This window comes from Schistocerca gregaria, chromosome 9 (genome assembly GCF_023897955.1).
Source record: "Schistocerca gregaria isolate iqSchGreg1 chromosome 9, iqSchGreg1.2, whole genome shotgun sequence".
Classification (NCBI taxonomy): Eukaryota; Metazoa; Arthropoda; class Insecta; order Orthoptera; family Acrididae; genus Schistocerca; species Schistocerca gregaria.
The window spans coordinates 173,329,338-173,348,866 of NC_064928.1; the positions used below are offsets into that span (position 1 = coordinate 173,329,338).

General features: G+C 46.2%; 1 protein-coding gene across 2 annotated transcripts in view; it reads left to right on the top strand.

The window, feature by feature from the left end:
• LOC126292018 (facilitated trehalose transporter Tret1-2 homolog) overlaps positions 1-19,529 on the top strand; it is a 184,839-nt gene that overhangs the window by 150,071 nt on the left and 15,239 nt on the right. For both annotated transcript variants that reach the window (XM_049985810.1, XM_049985811.1), the window contains exon 9: positions 10,678-10,953. In XM_049985810.1, coding sequence (XP_049841767.1) covers positions 10,678-10,953 — 276 coding nt within the window. The remainder of the gene's footprint in view (positions 1-10,677; positions 10,954-19,529) is intronic.

Below are 19,529 nucleotides of genomic sequence, written 5' to 3' on the forward strand. Positions count from 1 at the left end.
GGTGCTCTCATTATATAGTCTGGGTAATTTGGCACTACAAGTTTCTAATTTTAGTACCTGAGTAATTATGTTAGACCTTTAACATAAGATCATACTTCTTAAAGGGAAGACAGTGACAGCATTTTAACTTTTCAAATTTGACCAGTATTTATATGGAACACTGAAAAAAAAATGTATTGACCCTGGAAGCCGTTAGGCAGGCAAACTGGAATTGATTGGCCAGTTGAGCACTGTAGCCATTTGGTAATATACATTCACGGAAAAAAAGTCGTAGCAGCAAATAGAATTAATGTAGAGTAATGAAATTTTGGGAATATATCTGTCCCATATGTGGTAGATTGAAGATAGACCTGGTGGCTGAGAAGGCGAAGGCAACACGTCAACACTCTGTAGAGCATATTAGGTTACAACTACGGAATGTGTGCGTGTGTCATCCTGTTGGAAAACACTCCCTGGAATGGTGTTCATGAATGGCGGCACAGCAGGTCGGATCACCAGACTGACGCACAGGTTTGCAGTCAGTGTGTGTGGGATAGCGACGAGAGTGCTCCCGCTGTCATACGAACTCTCACCCAAGACCGTGACTCCAGGTGCAGGTCCAGTGTGTCTAGCAAGCAGACAGGAAGCCCTCAACCGGCCTGCTTCTAACCAACACACGGCCATCACTGGCAGAACCAGCTTTCTTCAGAAAACACAGCAGACCTCCATTCCGCCCTCTGATGCGCTCTCGTATTTGCACATGGCGGTGGAGTGCACATTACAAGGCGTTGGGCTCGGAGCTGCCCTTGAAGTAATCGTTTTGTAACAGTTCATCGTGTCCCTGTTTTGCCCCTGCAGAGGCGTACGACGCGCCAGATCCATACGAGGAACACAATGGTCTTCCCTCCCGGTAGCGCCACGTGGCCCTCTGGAACCCGGTCTTCTTGGGACTGTACACTCTCGTGACCACCGCTGCCAGCAATCAGGTACAGTGGCTACATTCCTGCCATGTCTTTCTGCAATACCGCAGAAGGAACATCCAGCTTCTGGTAGCGCTATTACGAGGGTTGTCCAGGAAGTAAGTTCCGATCGGTGGCGAAATGAAAACCACTGGGAAAATCCGGTAAAGCTCTGCACAGACGTGTTGGGCAGTGTCTCTGCTATGCCCGTCGATGGTGTCGCGTCGCCCTTTTCAGTTTTGAGTGAACAGCGAGCACGTGAAGATGCGTAAGGAATAGCGTCTCCCGCCAAGTATGAGGGCCTGGTTAGAGGTTTCGCCTGTGTCATGCAACCCACATAACACAACTGTCGAGCAGTTCCTTCTTCGTGCCAATTCTCGGCCGCACGCTGCAGGGGCAATGGAGACGCTCCTGCAGCGCTTCCGAGAGCAGTGTTTGATCACCCACAATACAGTCCGTAATTGGCTCGCCCTGAGTTTCATCTCTGCTCACAAGAACCGCCAAAATGTTTCCACAGATAACGAGCTGCAGACCAGTGCAGATAACTGGCCGAAAACACAGGCGGCTGCTTTCTATGACGATGATATTGGAAAGTTGATACAACACTACGACAACACTTGAAGCTGGAGCGGTGACTATATAGAGAAGTAGGTGGAAGGTGTACCTAACTGTTGCAAATAAAACGTTTCTGATTTTCACTGTGGTTTCCAACCTCGTACATGACCAAGGGTTTCCAACTCCCTTACATGACCTCGTTCAAACACAATGAGGTGTTGATAATAGCATATTTGTCGCCGTAAAGGCATTCTTCACTTACATCAACTCATCACGTCCAATGTTAAAGGCACCTAAAGAGCAGGACTGTTACATCGTGCATTTAAAGGAACCTAATTTGCATCCTCATTGTGGTGCCAGCAGCGCCACTCTTACGTGACTGTCGAGAAATTTAGACATACATATCATACAATGGAGGCTTTCACGACCGGATGGTACTGTAGTTGATAATTCGTCCGGGTTATATGACCGTGGTCCATGGAATTATTCTATTCCTAACGTTTCGTCCAATACTACGTTGGACATCTTCAGAGGTATGGCTGGTCCTGCTGATTCCTGCCGTTAGGAATAGAAGAATTCCATGGACTACGGCCATATAACCTGGAAGAATTATTAGTCAGACATAATCTTTCAGACATAGAAACATGCCTACCAACAGTCATTTATGTCGCGCAACTCCTTTTTATTGTTGTGATTTCTTTCTCCTTCAGTGTAGATGGGTTTTCTTTTGAATGTTTAGTTAGCGGAGAATCCTCGTTGGTTTTTGATTGGGTATTAGTCTTGCGTATTTTACCATCGTACTGATATGGCTGAAATGATTGTAGACAGTGAGGAAAGTGTCCACTGGGATCAAACATCCGGTTAGTTCCTCCTCGACTAATTGGGAAGAACTGTGGGTTACTCCAGGAGGTGGCAGGTACATTGCGGCACTTGCCTGCTCTTTGTGTGTCGTCATGTTAGAACTCATGTTCAGAGAGATGGAGAACAGGAAAAGGTGATTTAGATGTTCGAAGAGGTCTGGTAAATTTATGGACTGATACAGGATATGGGTTGGGTAAGATATTCGGATCTGGAAATCAAGCTAGATTGGATGGTTTTCAATAATTTTAGCAGAGTGTTAGAACGCTGGAGGAGTGCAACTCTATTCCGTATGTAAATACGTAATAACGGCTCAGATGGAGACAGTCGCGTGTGAGTGACGGTCATGACAAAAGAGCGGACCTGCAAAATTACAGACCTATATCCCTAACTTCTGTTTGCTTCGAATATAGTAAACGTTCTTGAGATTGAGAAGCTTATGTGCACGAATTAGCACTGAAGACTGTTAACGAAGGTACGAGCATATGGAATAAGTTCACAGATATGTGAATGGCTCAAAGATGTCTTGAATAATAGAAGCCAGTATGTTGTCCTCGACTGCGAGTCTTCATCAGAGACAAGGTATCCTGAAGAGTTCCCCAGAGAAGTGTCTTAGGACAACTGTTATTCTTTATACACAAAAATGATTTGGCGGACAGGGCCGGCAGCAATTTGCGGTTATTTTATGATGATACCGTGGGGTACAGCAAGGTGTGTCGGAGTGTCTGTAGGTAGATACAAGACGTTTTAGACGAAATTTCTAGTTGGTGTAATGAATTGCATGTAGCTCTAAATTTGGGAAAATGTAAATTAATGCAGCTGAGTAGGAAGAACAAATCTGTAACGTTCGGTTAAAGCATGCTAGGGCGATTATGATTAAACTTTCAAAGCGCTGTAGAAGTAACACCACTGGTCAGAATGACGTCACATTGCAACGTAATATTATCAGAGAATGGGGGAAATGTATGGCAGAAGAAAGGAATAAATTCTGAAAATTGCTCAATAGATGGCCCTGTATGAGAATACGTAAATGAAAACACCTGTCATGCGGACGACCCACTGAAGTTGGTATAAACACGCCGGGCACACGGCTTTTCCTCCTTTCGCGTCTGCGTCGTTCGCGATGACTGTCTCAATGCACGATCGCGCTCTGCTTGTAAAGCTGTGTTACAAGAATGATGACTCTGCTCAAGTCGCTCTGCAAAGCTTCCGGACACGGAAGGGTTTGAAAACAGGGGTTGGTCCGATGACTGCAGTGGGTCCGTACAAAATGATTCGGAAATTCGAAAAGATGGGTTCTTTTGGTGTACAGCCTGGTAGAGGGAGGAAACGAATTCATTCGACGTGAGTGAAAGCAGTGGCCGCAGCAGTGCAGGAGGAGACGAGTGGTGGCGTTCAAACGTGTGGTGCACGGAGGATACCCGTCAGCACGGTGCGTGAAATCCTATGAAGCGGGCTTCTTTGCTATCCATTCAGAATTACCCAAGTGCACGAGTTGCTTCTTGTTGACCTGCCAGCAAGAGAGACCGTTAGAATTTCTTGCTCGCATGAAAGTGGAGAATGATTAGCCGTAGAAGATTCTGTGGACATGTAACCTCCCCCTCACTTATCGACCTCAATGACAGTGAAAAATTAAATCGCGTGTACCTAATGGAAATTTGGGAAATGCAATTGTCACCGAAGTTAATCTGTCGGTAAAGAGGGAGGAAAGGGTTACATCTAAATGAAAAGAAAATTGCAAATGAAATTGCTGGAAATTAATTTTGAGAAAAGGGTAAAATTAATAAAGAAAGTAAATGTGTGGCCTTTACGTTAACAATTAATTGGCGTTAATTAGATATTTGAGATTTGGGGAAACTTATTGTCGCCAGTCCTATGGACAACTACCATAATAACTGAAAAAGAAAGGTTGTTGCACATATAATTAGCACTAAAAGCGTGGCAACTGAAGGTTGACACGTGTTGTGTGAAAAGTGAATGTTTGTCAGAAGTAATAAATTTCGCTACACTCTGACTCAATTTAGCAGAAGAATTAATAAAAACGGAAAATTGTAAGTTAATTTCGTGACTGAAATTAATAGTGAGATTTGTTTCTGAAGCACTACGAAATTCAGTAAAATAAGGTTAGTCTTGGGGTACCTCAACAATCATTTCAAAAGCTATTTGAATCTACGCAATTTACAAATAAGAGATTTAACTTTGAACTTGAATTTAATGGTTCTGGACAATTAACAATAGTAACATTTAGAACGTACCAAGTTGAGCTGCAGTCACAGGTAAACAAAAATATGCTAACAAAACTCGCACTTTTAATTTGTGCTTGTGTAATCTAAATATTGTAGCCAGCTATGAATACTTTAATTGAATTTTGAAATTAAAGCAGTGAAATGGAATGATATTACGTTAATGCTGGCGTTTGAATTTCAACGACACTCGGGTTCATTCCGAAAAAGGAAGGGACCATGCTTGGTAATGCAATTGGGACAATGAGCAAGAAAGGTTCATCCTAAGTTGCTGTAATTTTGTGAATGGAACAATTTTAAAAGCTGAGGTCTGCCATACAGTTCTAAAACTTTACGTGCTTCCAGTCTTCCTTGTTGGTTGATTGAAGGTTTGAAATCGTCGATCGAGGAGGTGGCGACAGTCACTCATTGTCGGCCGTCGCTGTTGCAGAAGCTGGATGTTGGCGCGCCTTCTTCTCGACACGGTCACCAGGCGAAACGGGCTCTTGATGTGCGACAGCTAATGCTTCCCGTCTGCGACACCCTGTCAGAAACTATCATAGCAAGTCGAGCGGAATTACATGCTGCCAAACCCCGAAAGCGCGGCAAGTCGCGGGAGCGTTACACAACACACCTGCTCCACCGCCCTGCTCCAGCCAGACATCCTCTGCCCGCGCTCCATGCGGCAGAGTTATCACTACCAAAGATCCTAAACACTTTGGTTCTCCACACGACCTATCGATGTAATCGTTCGATAGCATAGTTTTCCCTAGGCAAGACCCAGCGTAAAAATACAAATAGTATTTACAAAACAAACCAATTATACATCGACATAAATGCATAAATATATATATATATATGTACAAATAGTAAAACAATTACAATATATAAAGACACAGAAATATCATATCTTCAGGTAACAAAATAAGGAAAATCATTTATAGTACAATAGATGGAAATAGGAGGATACGCATTTCCGGCACTACAGACAGACGTAGCCCACTTCCACCTGACAGGATATGTCAATACACAGAATAGTCGAATATGGCCAACGGAAAATCCACACGCAAATCAACCAGTCCCACTTCATACTGAAAAGGTCACTGTGTGATGCGCGTTTACGGCATCATTTACCATAGCGTCATATTTTTTCGAGGAGACAGGTGCTTCCGGTCCTGTTAGCTGTATCGTCACTGGTAAACGCGATAAGTGTCCTTTGCGCAACTATGTCATTCCAGCTCTCCAATAGCGTGGATGTGTGGATGGGATGATATTTATGCAAGATGGGCCCCTCCGCACATTGGAAATCCAGTTGGCCCGCATCTCGTGGTCGTGCGGTAGCGTTCTCGCTTCCCACGCACAGGTTCCTGGGTTCGATTCCCGGCGGGGTCAGGGATTTTCTCTGCCTCGTGATGACTGGGTGTTCTGTGTTGTCCTTAGGTTAGTTAGGTTTAAGTAGTTCTAAGTTCTAGGGGACTGATGACCATCGATGTTAAGTCCCATAGCGCTCAGAGCCATTTGAACCATTTTTGAACCAAATCCAGTTATGCGCTGTTTCGGAAATGCTAGAATTATCAGCCGCCATTTCGCTACAGCCTGGCCGTCTCGATCACCTGATCTTAATCCGTGCGACTTCTGGCTGTGGGGCTGCCTGAAAGATGTCGTGTTCAGTGTTCCGATTGCAAACTCAGCTACAATGAAGACACACATTGCGCAACACATTCTGAACGTGACCCCGGAAACGCTTCGATCAGTTGTGGAACATGTTGTTTCTCGCTTTCAAGTTGTTGCAGAAAACGGTGGACAGTATATTGAACATGTATTGCGCCAGTCACACGGAAATTAATAATCCGATTGGATTTTGATTGACGCTTTTTGGCCTCAGGACAATTAGAGTTTTTCCATCCGATGTGGTATGACCTGGCCGTGGTGGGTGGGCTTACGTAACTAACATTATCAGACCTGTACACCCATGGGTTTAACGTCACTCGTACACCTTAGGCACTGTTTTATGATTCATTTGTCATTTGTAGTCGACCACTATTGAATTATGATGCTTACAGCGCCACCTATTGCTACATTTTGTAACTATTTATTTTTCTTCTGCCATACGTTTTTCGTTGTAATTTGATTTCATTCTGACCAGTGGTTTCATTTCTATAGCGGTTTGAAAGTTTAACTTTAATTATAATCAGGCTGTACATTGCGCACAAGGACCTAAAAGATAAGATTCAAGAAATTAGTGCTCATACGAAGGCATACAACAATCGCTTTCCCCTCGCTCTATTTGCGAGTGGAACCGGAAAGGAAATAACAAGTAGTGTTACAGGGACCGCTGTGCCACCCACTGTACTGTGCCTTGCAGAGTATCTGTGTAGATGTAGATGTAGTCCACCATGTTCAGCCAGATAGCAGATTTAGTTTCTTGCGGTCCTTTATTTGGGCAGAACAATAAGGAGAGGTGGGCAGCGGACTGGTACAGCAGCTGTCGTCGTAGGGAAACAGGGCGGGAGCAGAAATAATTAGCGAACACCTTTAACCGTGATTTATTTTCAAAGAATATTCTTAAGAATTTATTTTGTTTACTAGCGATTCGTCAAGAACATTAACACATTTAATCACACTATGTAAGCATGGAAGTAGTTGCCAGGGAGTAACTGATGAAATCATAACCAAATTCCTTTTAACAAATGGGCATTTTATTCACTTTGATAGTGCCTAAAAGCATTTTTTAAAAGAAACAGATTTAAAATTATAATCAGAGTGCACCCTCCAAATATCAAAGTTACAATTTATTCAGAGGCAGAAAGAAACAAATTTCGAGTGTGTGAGCTTTCGGGCAGAGAACCTTGCCGCTCCGTTTTGACACTGCCGTAGTTACGACCTCTCACAACAGCCTCTGAAAGAATACACTGGTGCAAATGTGCAACACACCAGATTACTTTAAACTACGAGTTTTAACAATTTACACAAACTATGCGCCTCCCCTAGGAGGGATGGAAATTGTTCAAAACACTAACAATTAAAATATTAACCTTGCCACCGAAGGTGCAACTTAATTTTAACTTCCAAGAAAAGTCTTACGGTGACAGGGTGGCAAATTTATATACTAAAATGATCATTTAAATAAAAGCCCATGAAATGCAATCTCATATAAAATTCTACAAGGTTCGCCAAACAATAGTGAAGCCCGGCCGGTGTGGCCGTGCGGTTTGGGCGCTTCAGTCTGGAACCGCGTGATCGCTACGGTCGCAGGTTCGAATCCTGCCTCGGGCATGGATGCGTGTGATATCCTTAGGTTAGTTAGGTTTAAGTAGTTCTAATTTCTAGGGGACTGATGACCTCAGATGTTAAGTCCCATAGTGCTCAGAGCCATCTGAACCATTTTTTCCAAAGATCAAAACATATTTCAGGTATTAGGCCGTTACACTCCAAGCAATAAATTCGTTAACACACCAAATCCGACAAACATGACAGAGACAGCTAGTAACGTCCGGTAGATTGATAGGGAACAACACGAACCGCAGATTGCTCTAACCAGTCCGTACTCCACAAGGGAAAAACGGACCACCCAATTTATAAACAACCACCTTCCCGCGGGTGGCCAAACGCAGAAGAATGGTGGGACGACCCCAAGGTAAAATGTCTGGTGACCTCACTAAGAAAACAAGTAGAATTCAACAAGAGTAAATCAAACAACATATCACCAATCACTTAACTTTTAATAAACTGCGATTACTCGAGAAGACCCGGCGCAGCACCCCCAAATCTCTCTCCCGAACCGTCCGCTGCCAGCCGCTTCAACGGACGCAGGAAGGCGCGCCGATCTCCCGTCTCACGGCGTCGCAGCTCGCCCCGGCCGGACCGATGTCGTGGGCTGATTCCTGTTGCTCTCGTGACGACCCTGAAGCCACTACCCCTCGCTATACGGCGCGGCCCACTGGACTCACGAGGCGACTTCACATGCGCGGACGCTGAAGACGGACAAGTCATCTTGTGTCTCAGTGCGCGACCGGCCAACCGATCGATCCAACCGCCAATGACCATTGCGTGAGCAAACTCGAGCAGACTGGCGGCCTAACGCGCAGACTCAGATGCACGAACTAAGCCCCGACCAGGCGAACACTCACTGAGTTCCCATACTGGCGGAGTGGAAAGACTCTCATTTTGCCGGCTTTAAAGGTTGATCCGAACGACAGACATACTAGCACTCCGACTAACAGACAGACACTAACTGCCTAACAAATGCGGACGAGAGACAGACTAGCAAGCTGGGGACGAGAGACTGACCCAGACTGACCCCCTGGTGAGCTCATAGCGCCCCTTAAATGCACGTCAACAGGCAACCTTTCCCCTTTCCCACCAGAGGGAGACACCAAAGTTGCGATTGCCATAGCGGCGCCATCGCCAGAAACGGAGAGCGACTGCTTCACACTACGCGCTGCGGCGTGCTCTTCAAAACAGCAGTTTTTACAGCGGCTCACACCTGAATACGTAAACAGAAGTTTTACTTCAATCGTAGATTTCTCCAAGTGTTGCAAAGAAACTTTGCAAAGGAACAAACTGTAATAAAGTGCAGCTAGTACAAAAAGCAGACTAAAGAGTGTCGTCGAGTATGAGATTTCCCTTAGTAATGCATGCGTGAACTATCAAAGGGTGACTGATGACTGTCAGAGACTGCGATTGAGAGAAGTTGCCAACGGCCCTGTTTTTGGAACACGTATTATTATGTTCGAGTATAATGACTTTTCTGGAGACTAGAAATCTACTCTGTAGGAATCAGCATGGGTTTCGAAGAAGACGGTCGTGTGAAACCCAGCTCGCGCTATTCGTCCACGAGACTCAGAGGGCCATAGACACGGGTTCACAGGTAGATGCCGTGTTTCTTGACTTCCGCAAGGCGTTCGATAAAGTTCCCCACAGACGTTTAATGAACAAAGTAAGAGCATATGGACTATCAGACCAATTGTGTGATTGGATTGAAGAGTTCCTAGATAACAGAACGCAGCATGTCATTCTCAACGGAGAGAAGTCTTCCGAAGTAAGAGTGATTTCAGGTGTGCCGCAGGGGAGTGTCATAGGACCGTTGCTATTCACAGTATACATAAATGACCTTGTGGATGACATCGGAAGTTCACTGAGGCTTTTGCAGATGATGCTGTAGTGTATCGAGAGGTTGTAACAATGGAAAATTGTACTGAAATGCACGAGGATCTGCAGCGAATTGACGCATGGTGCAGGGAATGGCAATTGAATGCCAATGTAGACAAGTGTAATGTGCTGCAAATACATAGAAAGATAGATCTCTTATCATTGAGCTACAAAACAGCAGGTCAGCAACTGGAAGCAGTTAATTCCATAAATTATCTGGGAGTACGCATCAGGAGTGATTTAAAATGGAATGATCATATAAAGCTATCGTCGGTAAAGCAGATGCCAGACTGAGATTAATTGGAAGAACCCTAAGGAAATGCAATCCGAAAGCAAAGGAAGTAGGCTACAGTACGCTTGTTCGCCCACTGCTTGAATACTGCTCACTGGTGTGGGATCCGTACCAGATAGGGTTGATAGAAGAGATAGAGGAGATCTAACGGATAGCAGCGCGCTTCGTTACAGGATCATTTAGTAATCGCGAAAGCGTTACGAACAATACGAGACTCGAATAGAAGGGAGAACCGATAGACGTACTCAGGGTACCTCCCGCCACACACCGTCAGGTGGCTTGCGGAGAATGGATGTAGATGTAGATGTAGACATATAGTGGTCGTAGAGGGCCCTCGTAGCCACAGCAAATGAAGACGTGGCTCAGCAACCATGCATCATTGGACTCACTGGGACCTTGCGCGACCGCTCTCAACGTCCATCGGTAACGTGCGTTTGCTTTGACATCCGTGAGGTGCAGATAGTATTGATCTATGATGGTGCAGGTAGGTACTTCCGGATTCCAAGTTAGTTTTTGATCGAGAGTTGGTCCCAGGTATTTTAGTGGGGACAGGAAGGTGGGCTGTGGGCTTGAATACATTGGTGGTATCGTTTGGGTTGGGGTGGGATACTGGGGTGGGGGACGCCGCCGTGTTGACGCCGGCCGCGCCGCCTGCCCGCAGATGGTGTCGACGTGCGCGTCGTCGCGGCTGGCGGACCGCGCGGGCCGTCGCACGCTGCTGCTGGTGTCGGCGGTTGGCACTGCCGCCTGCCACGCCGTGCTCACCGCCTTCTTCGCGCTGCACCGCTCTCTCGACTACGACGTGTCGGCGCTCAGCTGGCTCCCGCTGGTGGCCCTCGCACTCTTCATGGTGCTCTTCGCGGCCGGCTTCGGCCCGCTGCCCTGGCTCATGATCGCCGAGCTGCTGCCCTCCCAGCACAAGCGCTGGGCCGCGGGGGTCAGTACACGGTCCACTACTTTTCATTACATTACAACTCTCTTTCCAACACGTCTCCGACTCGTGCCTCTCATTATCCTGTAATCTAATGATTCTTCTGCGCCGGCCGGTGTGGCCGAGCGGTTCTAGGCGCTACGGTCTGGAACCGCGCGACTGCTACTGTCGCAGGTTCGAATCCTGCCTCGGGCATGGATGTGTGTGATGTCCTTAGGTTTAAGTAGTTCTACGTTCGAGGGGACTGATGACAGAAGTTAAGTCCCACAGTGCTCAGAGCCATTTGAACCATTCTTTTTATTCTTCTGCTTCTTCTTCTCGAATGAGGCAACTAAGGACAACACACCATTTCCATTTATGTTTCGTTGTTCTTTCCTTTTCTTCCAGTAATCCTTCACCTTCGATAAGGATAGAAGATCAAGCAATGAATTAAAATTTGTGCTGCAGCTGGGACTTGAACCTGGGCCTTCTGATTACGTCAGATGCGGTAACCACTACAAAAAAATAACTTTGTGGGAATCACACTTGCACAGGCTATCCTACAATGCCCTCTCTAACACAAACTTCAGTTCAAACCTTCAGCTCATTCTCCCCCCTCAGATATTGGAATAGCATCTCACTTTCGCACATAATGAGGAAATTCTGCCTGGCATTGACCTGATGAAATTGCATTTTTGGAGACATTTGATAAATGTGAAAGCTGAAGCAATGAATTAAAATTTGTACCATGGTCAGGACTTGAACTCAGGTCTCCTACATACCAGGCAGATGTGCAAACCACTACACCACCACAGCACTGTGACAACAACACTGCCGTGGCACAAATTTCATTGCTTCAACTTCTATCCTCATCGAAGATAGTCATATGTCTCCATAAAAATGTAATTCCATCAGATCAGTAGATCACCTACACCTGAGGTACAGACAGGATGTCCCATTATGTAAAAAACCTGGGGGGCTATTCCAATGTGAGAGAGCCTTGGCAATACTGATGCTTTAATAAGGGGAAAATGGGATGAAGTTGTGAATTGAAGTTTGTGTTAGGGGAGCATTGGACTACAGAGGTCTGCACAGTTGTGGTAACAATAGTGCTAGGGTAGTGCAGTCTGCCTGTAAACAGGAGACCCGTCTTCAAGCTCGCACATAACTTTTAATTCATTGCTTCAGCATCTCTCCTTATCAAACATAAAGTCAGGAAAATTTAATTGCGTCAGATCAATCTTTCATCTCTTCCATATGTTCTTCCTTCCTGTTGACCACTTCAGACCATTATTTTTCACCCTTCTTTCTAGTAATCCATATTCAGTACTTTTTCTCTAAACACTTCTCTTTCAGTTGCTTTATTTTTTTCTGAATTCTATTTTACTTCACAGATTCAACAAGTTTGTTCATTTTTAACCAGTCTGCCTTTAGTAGTGGAGTAACTCGAGGAAGAGGCGGTGTTTACACCAGTGGTATTCGTGTGCGTTACTTGCTGAAACGATAGCAATGGCACATACGTTTCGAAAAACCACAGTGACGGTTCATGTTCTTTAATGAGTACACAAGAGTCACAGCACTCAAAACTGAACGTTTTTGAGGGATGAGGTGCATATTAGTTACACGGAAGCTCATTGAAATCCATTTATCAATCGTGAGCAGTTCATGTCAATATGGTCAACGACGCAGCACGAGATTCGTGAGGATTCCAGTTTCGACACTCCGATGGTCATATTTCCGACATGTTAGTGGCTCATATGTGTCTTGGTGTGCGCAAGATTCGAATCTTCGCGCCGCCCTTCGAGGTACCTGAATCTCCAAAACTGAATCACTTCATCCACTCAGTAGAGTAATCATTCATACAGCCGAACGTTTGGAAAGTTTTAATATGCAACCAGTGCTCAACAGTGTTCGTCAGGTACGAATCGCCTTACAAACGATATGCCCTCCTACTTAAATATAGGCGGTTGTAGAGCCACTGTCATCTAGATGGTCAGTGCTGGACGTGCTCTGGATTTGGTGGTGAAGGACATCTTCGATTTGTGTGCACGAACGGGAGACTCGTGCAACTACACAGTGGAGACATACTAAAGCAGGTGACCCCACAACACTACCAGTGAAACACTTGTCAGTGCTCAGTGGGGAGGTGATGCCCAGGTCGGATCATATACTCGAACCGACACTACAGATGACAGGGGGGTCTTCAGGGCACGATAATATTGGGATGGCTCCTACGTCACCCCAGCCCCAGATCTTGCACGTGATAGACCACGTGGACGACCACACAACAAAAGTCGTGGCAGCTGAAGTGGAAGGTTCCACGGGTACTGTGTCAACGGTGATGCAACAGGAGCTAAAGGATTCATCACCACTGGAAGTCGAGATCACTCCCAGAAGCATTGCAGGAAGCACCACCTCTGCTCTAGAGGATCGGCCTCTCCTCATCCTGGGACACCTGATTACTCTGGCAACATGCGCCTCGTGGCTGAGCAGGATGAAGATATCAATGATGTGACTCCTCCACTTGGTGGAGACTCGCATCCCTTTTCCACAACTGAGAACAATTAATGTTGCAGGAAATCTTGGAACTGGTAACCTTTTGAGGAATTGTTATGAGACCACCGTCTTTGTAGATTTTCACCAGTTCAGCGTTGTGCAAAGATGATGCATACTCATACCCAGCAGGGACTGTTAACATTCATACTATTAGATCGCTCGTCTGGGACGTGCTGTATGTCTCAGATGTAGATGTACTGATGGTGCAGGAAATCTGTACTGCTGTATTCCATGAAGTACAAGGCTACATCTCCTACATCGCGCCGGACCCAGACAGCGACAGTTGAACGATGATGTTGGTCCAAGGGGGGAACCCAGTTCGCAACCTGGCTTTATACCTTCAGCTTGGGACTGACGATAGCGGTTCATAGGGTTCGTGCTGTCAATGTGTACGCCCCGTCCGGCACAGAAAACAGACGAGCACGTGCGAAATGTTATGTAGAAGAGATCGTACCCTTATTTCCTGGTGGATTCGATCATTTCCTGCTGGGTGGAGACTTCAACAACGATCAAACTCCACATTGCAATACGTCTCGTGAACTAAAAGCGATATGCCAGGAAATGGACTTATCCGACACACGGAACAAAATCCGTGGGAATCTCGAGGAATATACGTTTTTTACTGGCTGCTTGGCGAGCCGACTTGGTGGATATATGTTTCTGTTGGCCTACGAGATAAGATCGTCGAAGCTGAACGATGGCCCATTACCTTTACCGAGCATATCTTATCTCTGTACCACATCCCTTCCTCAACAGAATGTGTGGAGAAGCCGCAGCACATTATCGTAAGCGGGTCGAGAATATATGGGCGACGTATCAACGCGGCATTCCAGCTTATGCTGCAGTGGTGGCTAGTACGAGGGTTCGAACTTCAATAGTAGCAAATATTTATTTACAACTCGTGTTTCAAAGTTTTACTGACCTTCAAAGTAGTCACCAGCATTGTGTATAACCCGTTGCCGGCGATGTGAAAGTCGTAGGATACTCTTAGAAGTGCGAGTTATGCGGTTTATTGCCCGACGAATTTGTAGCAGTTTTGAAGCGAATGCCGTGAAGTGTTTTCTTTACTTTAGAAATAGAATTGAGCTCACGAGGGTTTACGTCAGGGGAGTGCAGAAGCGGTATAGCACTTAGCAGCCCCATCAGTCAGACAAATCAGTAACAGCTTGCACTGTTCGTGCTTGAGCATTGTCCTGCAAAAAGATGGTCAGTTCCTGTAGAAAGTATCACTTCTGTCTCTAAGCTGGTCGTAGGTTGTGTCCCAAAAATGAACAGCATAGAGACAGAAGTGATGACACTTTCTGCAGGATCTGACCATTATTTTGCAGGACAATGCTCAAGCACGTACAGTGCAGGCTGTTACTGATTGGTTTGACTGATGGGGCTGCTAAGTGCCGTACCACCTACTGCAGTCCCCTGACTTAAGCCCTCGTGAGTTGAACTCGATTTCTAAACTGAAGGAACCACTTCACGGCATTCGCTTCGGAACTGCTACAAATTCGTCAAGTAATAGACCGCACAACTCGCACTTCTAAGAGTATCCTACTACTTCCACATCGCTGGGAACGGGTTACACACAATGCTGGTGACTACTTTGAAGATCAGTAACACTTTGAAAAACGTATATACACTCCTGGAAATTGAAATAAGAACACCGTGAATTCATTGTCCCAGGAAGGGGAAACTTTATTGACACATTCCTGGGGTCAGATAAATCACATGATCACACTGACAGAACCACAGGCACATAGATACAGGCAACAGAGCATGCACAATGTCGGCACTAGTTCAGTGTATATCCACCTTTCGCAGCAATGCAGGCTGCTATTCTCCCATGGAGACGGTCGTAGAGATGCTAGATGTAGTCCTGTGGAACGGCTTGCCATGCCATTTCCACCTGGCGCCTCAGTTGGACCAGCGTTCGTGCTGGACGTGCAGACCGCGTGAGACGACGCTTCATCCAGTCCCAAACATGCTCGATGGGGGACAGATCCGGAGATCTTGCTGGCCACGGTAGTTGACTTACACCTTCTAGAGCACGTTGGGTGGCACGGGATACATGCGGACGTGCATTGTCCTGTTGGAACAGCAAGTTCCCTTGCCGGTCTAGGAATGGTAGAACGATGGGTTCGATGACGGTTTGGATGTACCGTGCACTATTCAGTGTCCCCTCGACGATCACCAGAGGTGTACGGCCAGTGTAGGAGATCGCTCCCCACACCATGATGCCGGGTGTTGGCCCTGTGTGCCTCGGTCGTATGCAGTCCTGATTGTGGCGCTCACCTGCACGGCGCCAAACACGCATACGACCATCATTGGCACCAAGGCAGAAGCGATTCTCATCGCTGAAGACGACACGTCTCCATTAGTCCCTCCATTCACGCCTGTCGCGACACCACTGGAGGCGGGCTGCACGATGTTGGGGCATGAGCGGAAGACGGCCTAACGGTGTGCGGGACCGTATCCCAGCTTCATGGAGACGGTTGCGAATGGTCCTCGCCGATACCCCAGGAGCAACAGTGTCCCTAATTTGCTGGGAAGTGGCGGTGCGGTCCCCTACGGCACTGCGTAGGATCCTACGGTCTTGGCGTGCATCCGTACGTCGCTGCGGTCCGGTCCCAGGTCGACGGGCACGTGCACCTTCCGCCGACCACTGGCGACAACATCGATGTACTGTGGAGACCTCACGCCCCACGTGTTGAGCAATTCGGCGGTACGTCCACCCGGCCTCCCGCGTGCCCACTATACGCCCTCGCTCAAAGTCCGTGAACTGCACATACGGTTCACGTCCACGCTGTCGCGGCATGCTACCAGTGTTAAAGACTGCGATGGAGCTCCGTACGCCACGGCAAACTGGCTGACACTGACGGCGGCGGTGCACAAATGCTGCGCAGCTAGCGCCATTCGACGGCCAACACCGCGGTTCCTGGTGTGTCCGCTGTGCCGTGCGTGTGATGATTGCTTGTACAGCCCTCTCGCCGTGTCCGGAGCAAGTATGGTGGGTTTGACACATCGGTGTCAATGTGTTCTTTTTTCCATTTCCAGGAGTGTATTTTGTACGAGCTGTAAAGAAATAAATGCCACTCTTAAAGTTGCAACCCTCGTATGTGATAAACCGATGATATGAAGGGACCTTATACAATTTGATCGTGATAAGACGCAGTGGATAAGGAACACTCTTGATTACTTTGTGAGTTGTCAATTAAGGATCCGACTACAGAACATAAAGCAGAAGTTCACCGTATCAAGGCACGCTTCCCGTCGATCACGCGACATCGACTGTGAGGCATTCTGGTCCTGCCAAAGCGTCTAGACAACATCACTGTGGGACGCACCTCGGTGCATCATGTGTCGCGAGCACACAAACGTCACTGCCGAGCGTTAGCCACAGTGCTCCATGACTCAGGGGTGGTCAACTGATGACACAAGAGCACATTGCGGCTGGATTTTTGAACCATTCACCTCTTTGCCGGCACACCGACAGAGCACCGGGTGCGGAGAACATACTGCAGCAGTTGCCAACGAGACTGGTTTAGATGGATGAGGCTGCAGTAATTGAGCCACTCACATAAGATGAAATGATGGGAGCAGTCAACAAAGAAGCAGTACATAATTCGCCAAGGCCTGATAGGACAATGTTAGAATTCCGTCAGGAATTCGCGGAAATCTTGATGCCCCAATGGGTGTCTACGAACAGTGAGCAGATGCGCCCTGACATGACCGAGCCGCCTGATTGTGTCACGTTTTATTTTTCCCATCCCAAAATCGGAGGGGAGTCGCAGTGCGAATCAGTATCGGCCCCTCACCATCCTTATCAACGTCTACAAAATCTTTCCACTACTGATGCCGTCTCGTTTTAAATCGGCGATGTTGAGGGTTCCGAGGTAAGAGTGATATCAGGTGTGTCGCAGGGGAGTGTCGTAGGACCATTGCTATTCACAATACGTACCGTAGGTGCAACCAAAACGGAGGGGTATCTGTTGGGAGGCCAGACAAACGTGTGGTTCCTGAAGAGGGGCAGCAGCCTTTTCAGTAGTTGCAGGGGCAACAGTCTGGATGACTGACTGATCTGGCCTTGTAACACTAACCAAAACGGCCTTGCTGTGCTGGTACTGCGAACGGCTGAAAGCAAGGGGAAACTACGGCCGTAATTTTTCCCGAGGGCATGCAGCTTTACTGTATGATTAAATGATGATGGCGTCCTCTTGGGTAAAATATTCCGGAGGTAAAATAGTCCCCCATTCGGATCTCCAGCGGGGACTACTCAAGAGGATGTCGTTATCAGGAGAAAGAAAACTGGCGTTCTACGGATCGGAGCGTGGAATGTCAGATCCCTTAATCGGGCAGGTAGGTTAGAAAATTTAAAAAGGGAAATGGATAGGTTAAAGTTAGATATAGTGGGAATTAGTAAAGTTCGGTGGCAGGAGGAACAAGACTTCTGGTCAGGTGACTACAGGGTTATAAACACAAAATCAAATACGGGTAATGCAGTAGTAGGTTTAATAATGAATAGGAAATTGGAATGAGGGTAAGCTACTACAAACAGCATAGAGAACGCATTATTGTGGCCAAGATAGATACGAAGCCCACACCTACTACAGTAGTACAAGTTTATATGCCAACAAGCTTTGCAGATGACGAAGAAATTGAAGAAATGTATGATCAAATAAAAGAATTTATTCAGATAGTGAAGGGAGATGAAAATTTAATAGTCATGGGTGACTGGAATTTGGTAGTAGGAAAAGGGAGAGAAGGAAACGTAGTAGGTGAATATGGACTGGGGCAAAGAAATGAAAGAGGAAGCCGTCTGGTAGAATTTTGCACAGAGCACAACTCAATCATAGGTAACACTTGGTTCAAGAATCATAAAAGAAGGCTGTATACATGGAAGAAGCCTGGAGATACTAAAAGGTATCAGATAGATTGTATAATTCTAAGACAGAGATTTAGGAACCAGGTTTTAAATTGTAAGACCTTTTCAGGGGCAGATGTTGACTCTGACCACAATCTATTGGTTATGACCTGTAGATTAAAACTGAAGAAACTGCAAAAAGGTGGGAATTTAAGGACATGGGACATGGATAAACTAAAAGAACCAGAGGTTGTACAGAGTTTCAGGGAGAGCATAAGGGAGCAATTGACAGGAATGGGTGAAAGAAATACAGTAGAAGAAGAATGGGTAGCTTTGAGGGATGAAGTAGTGAAGGCAGCAGAGGATCGAGTAGGTAAAAAGACGAAGGCTAGTAGAAATCCTTAGGTAACAGAAGAAATTTTGAATTTAATTGATGAAAGGAGAAAATATAAAAATTCAGTAAATGAAGCAGGCAAAAAGGAATACAAACGTCTCAAAATTGAGATCGACAGGAAGTGCAAAATGGCTAAGCAGGGATGGCTAGAAGACAAATGTAAGGATGTAGAGGCTTATCTCACGAGGGGTAAGATAGATACTGCCTACAGGAAAATTAAAGAGACCTTTGGAGAAAAGAGAACCACTTGTATGAATATCAAGAGCTCAGATGGAAACGCAGTTCTAAGCAAAGAAGGGAAAGCAGAAAGGTGGAAGGAGTATATAGAGGGTCTATACAAGGGTGATGTACTTGAGGACAATATTATGGAAAAGGAAGAGGATGTAGATGAAGACAAAATGGGAGATACGATACTGCGTGTAGAGTTTGACAAGGCACTGAAAGACCTGAGTCGAAACAAGGCCCCCGAAGAAGACAACATTCCATTGGAACTACTGACGGCCTTGGGAGAGCCAGTCCTGACAAAACTCTACCATCTGGTGAGCAAGATGTATGAGACAGGCGAAATATCCTCAGACTTCAAGAAGAATATAATAACTCCAATCCCAAAGAAATCAGATGTTGACAGATGTGAAAATTACCGAACTATTATTGTAATAAGTCACAGCTGCAAAATACTAACACGAATTCTTCACAGACGAATGGAAAAACTAATAGAAGCCGACCTCGGGGATGATCAGTTTGGATTCCGTAGAAATGTTGGAACACCTGAGGCAATATTGACCCTACGACTTATCTTAG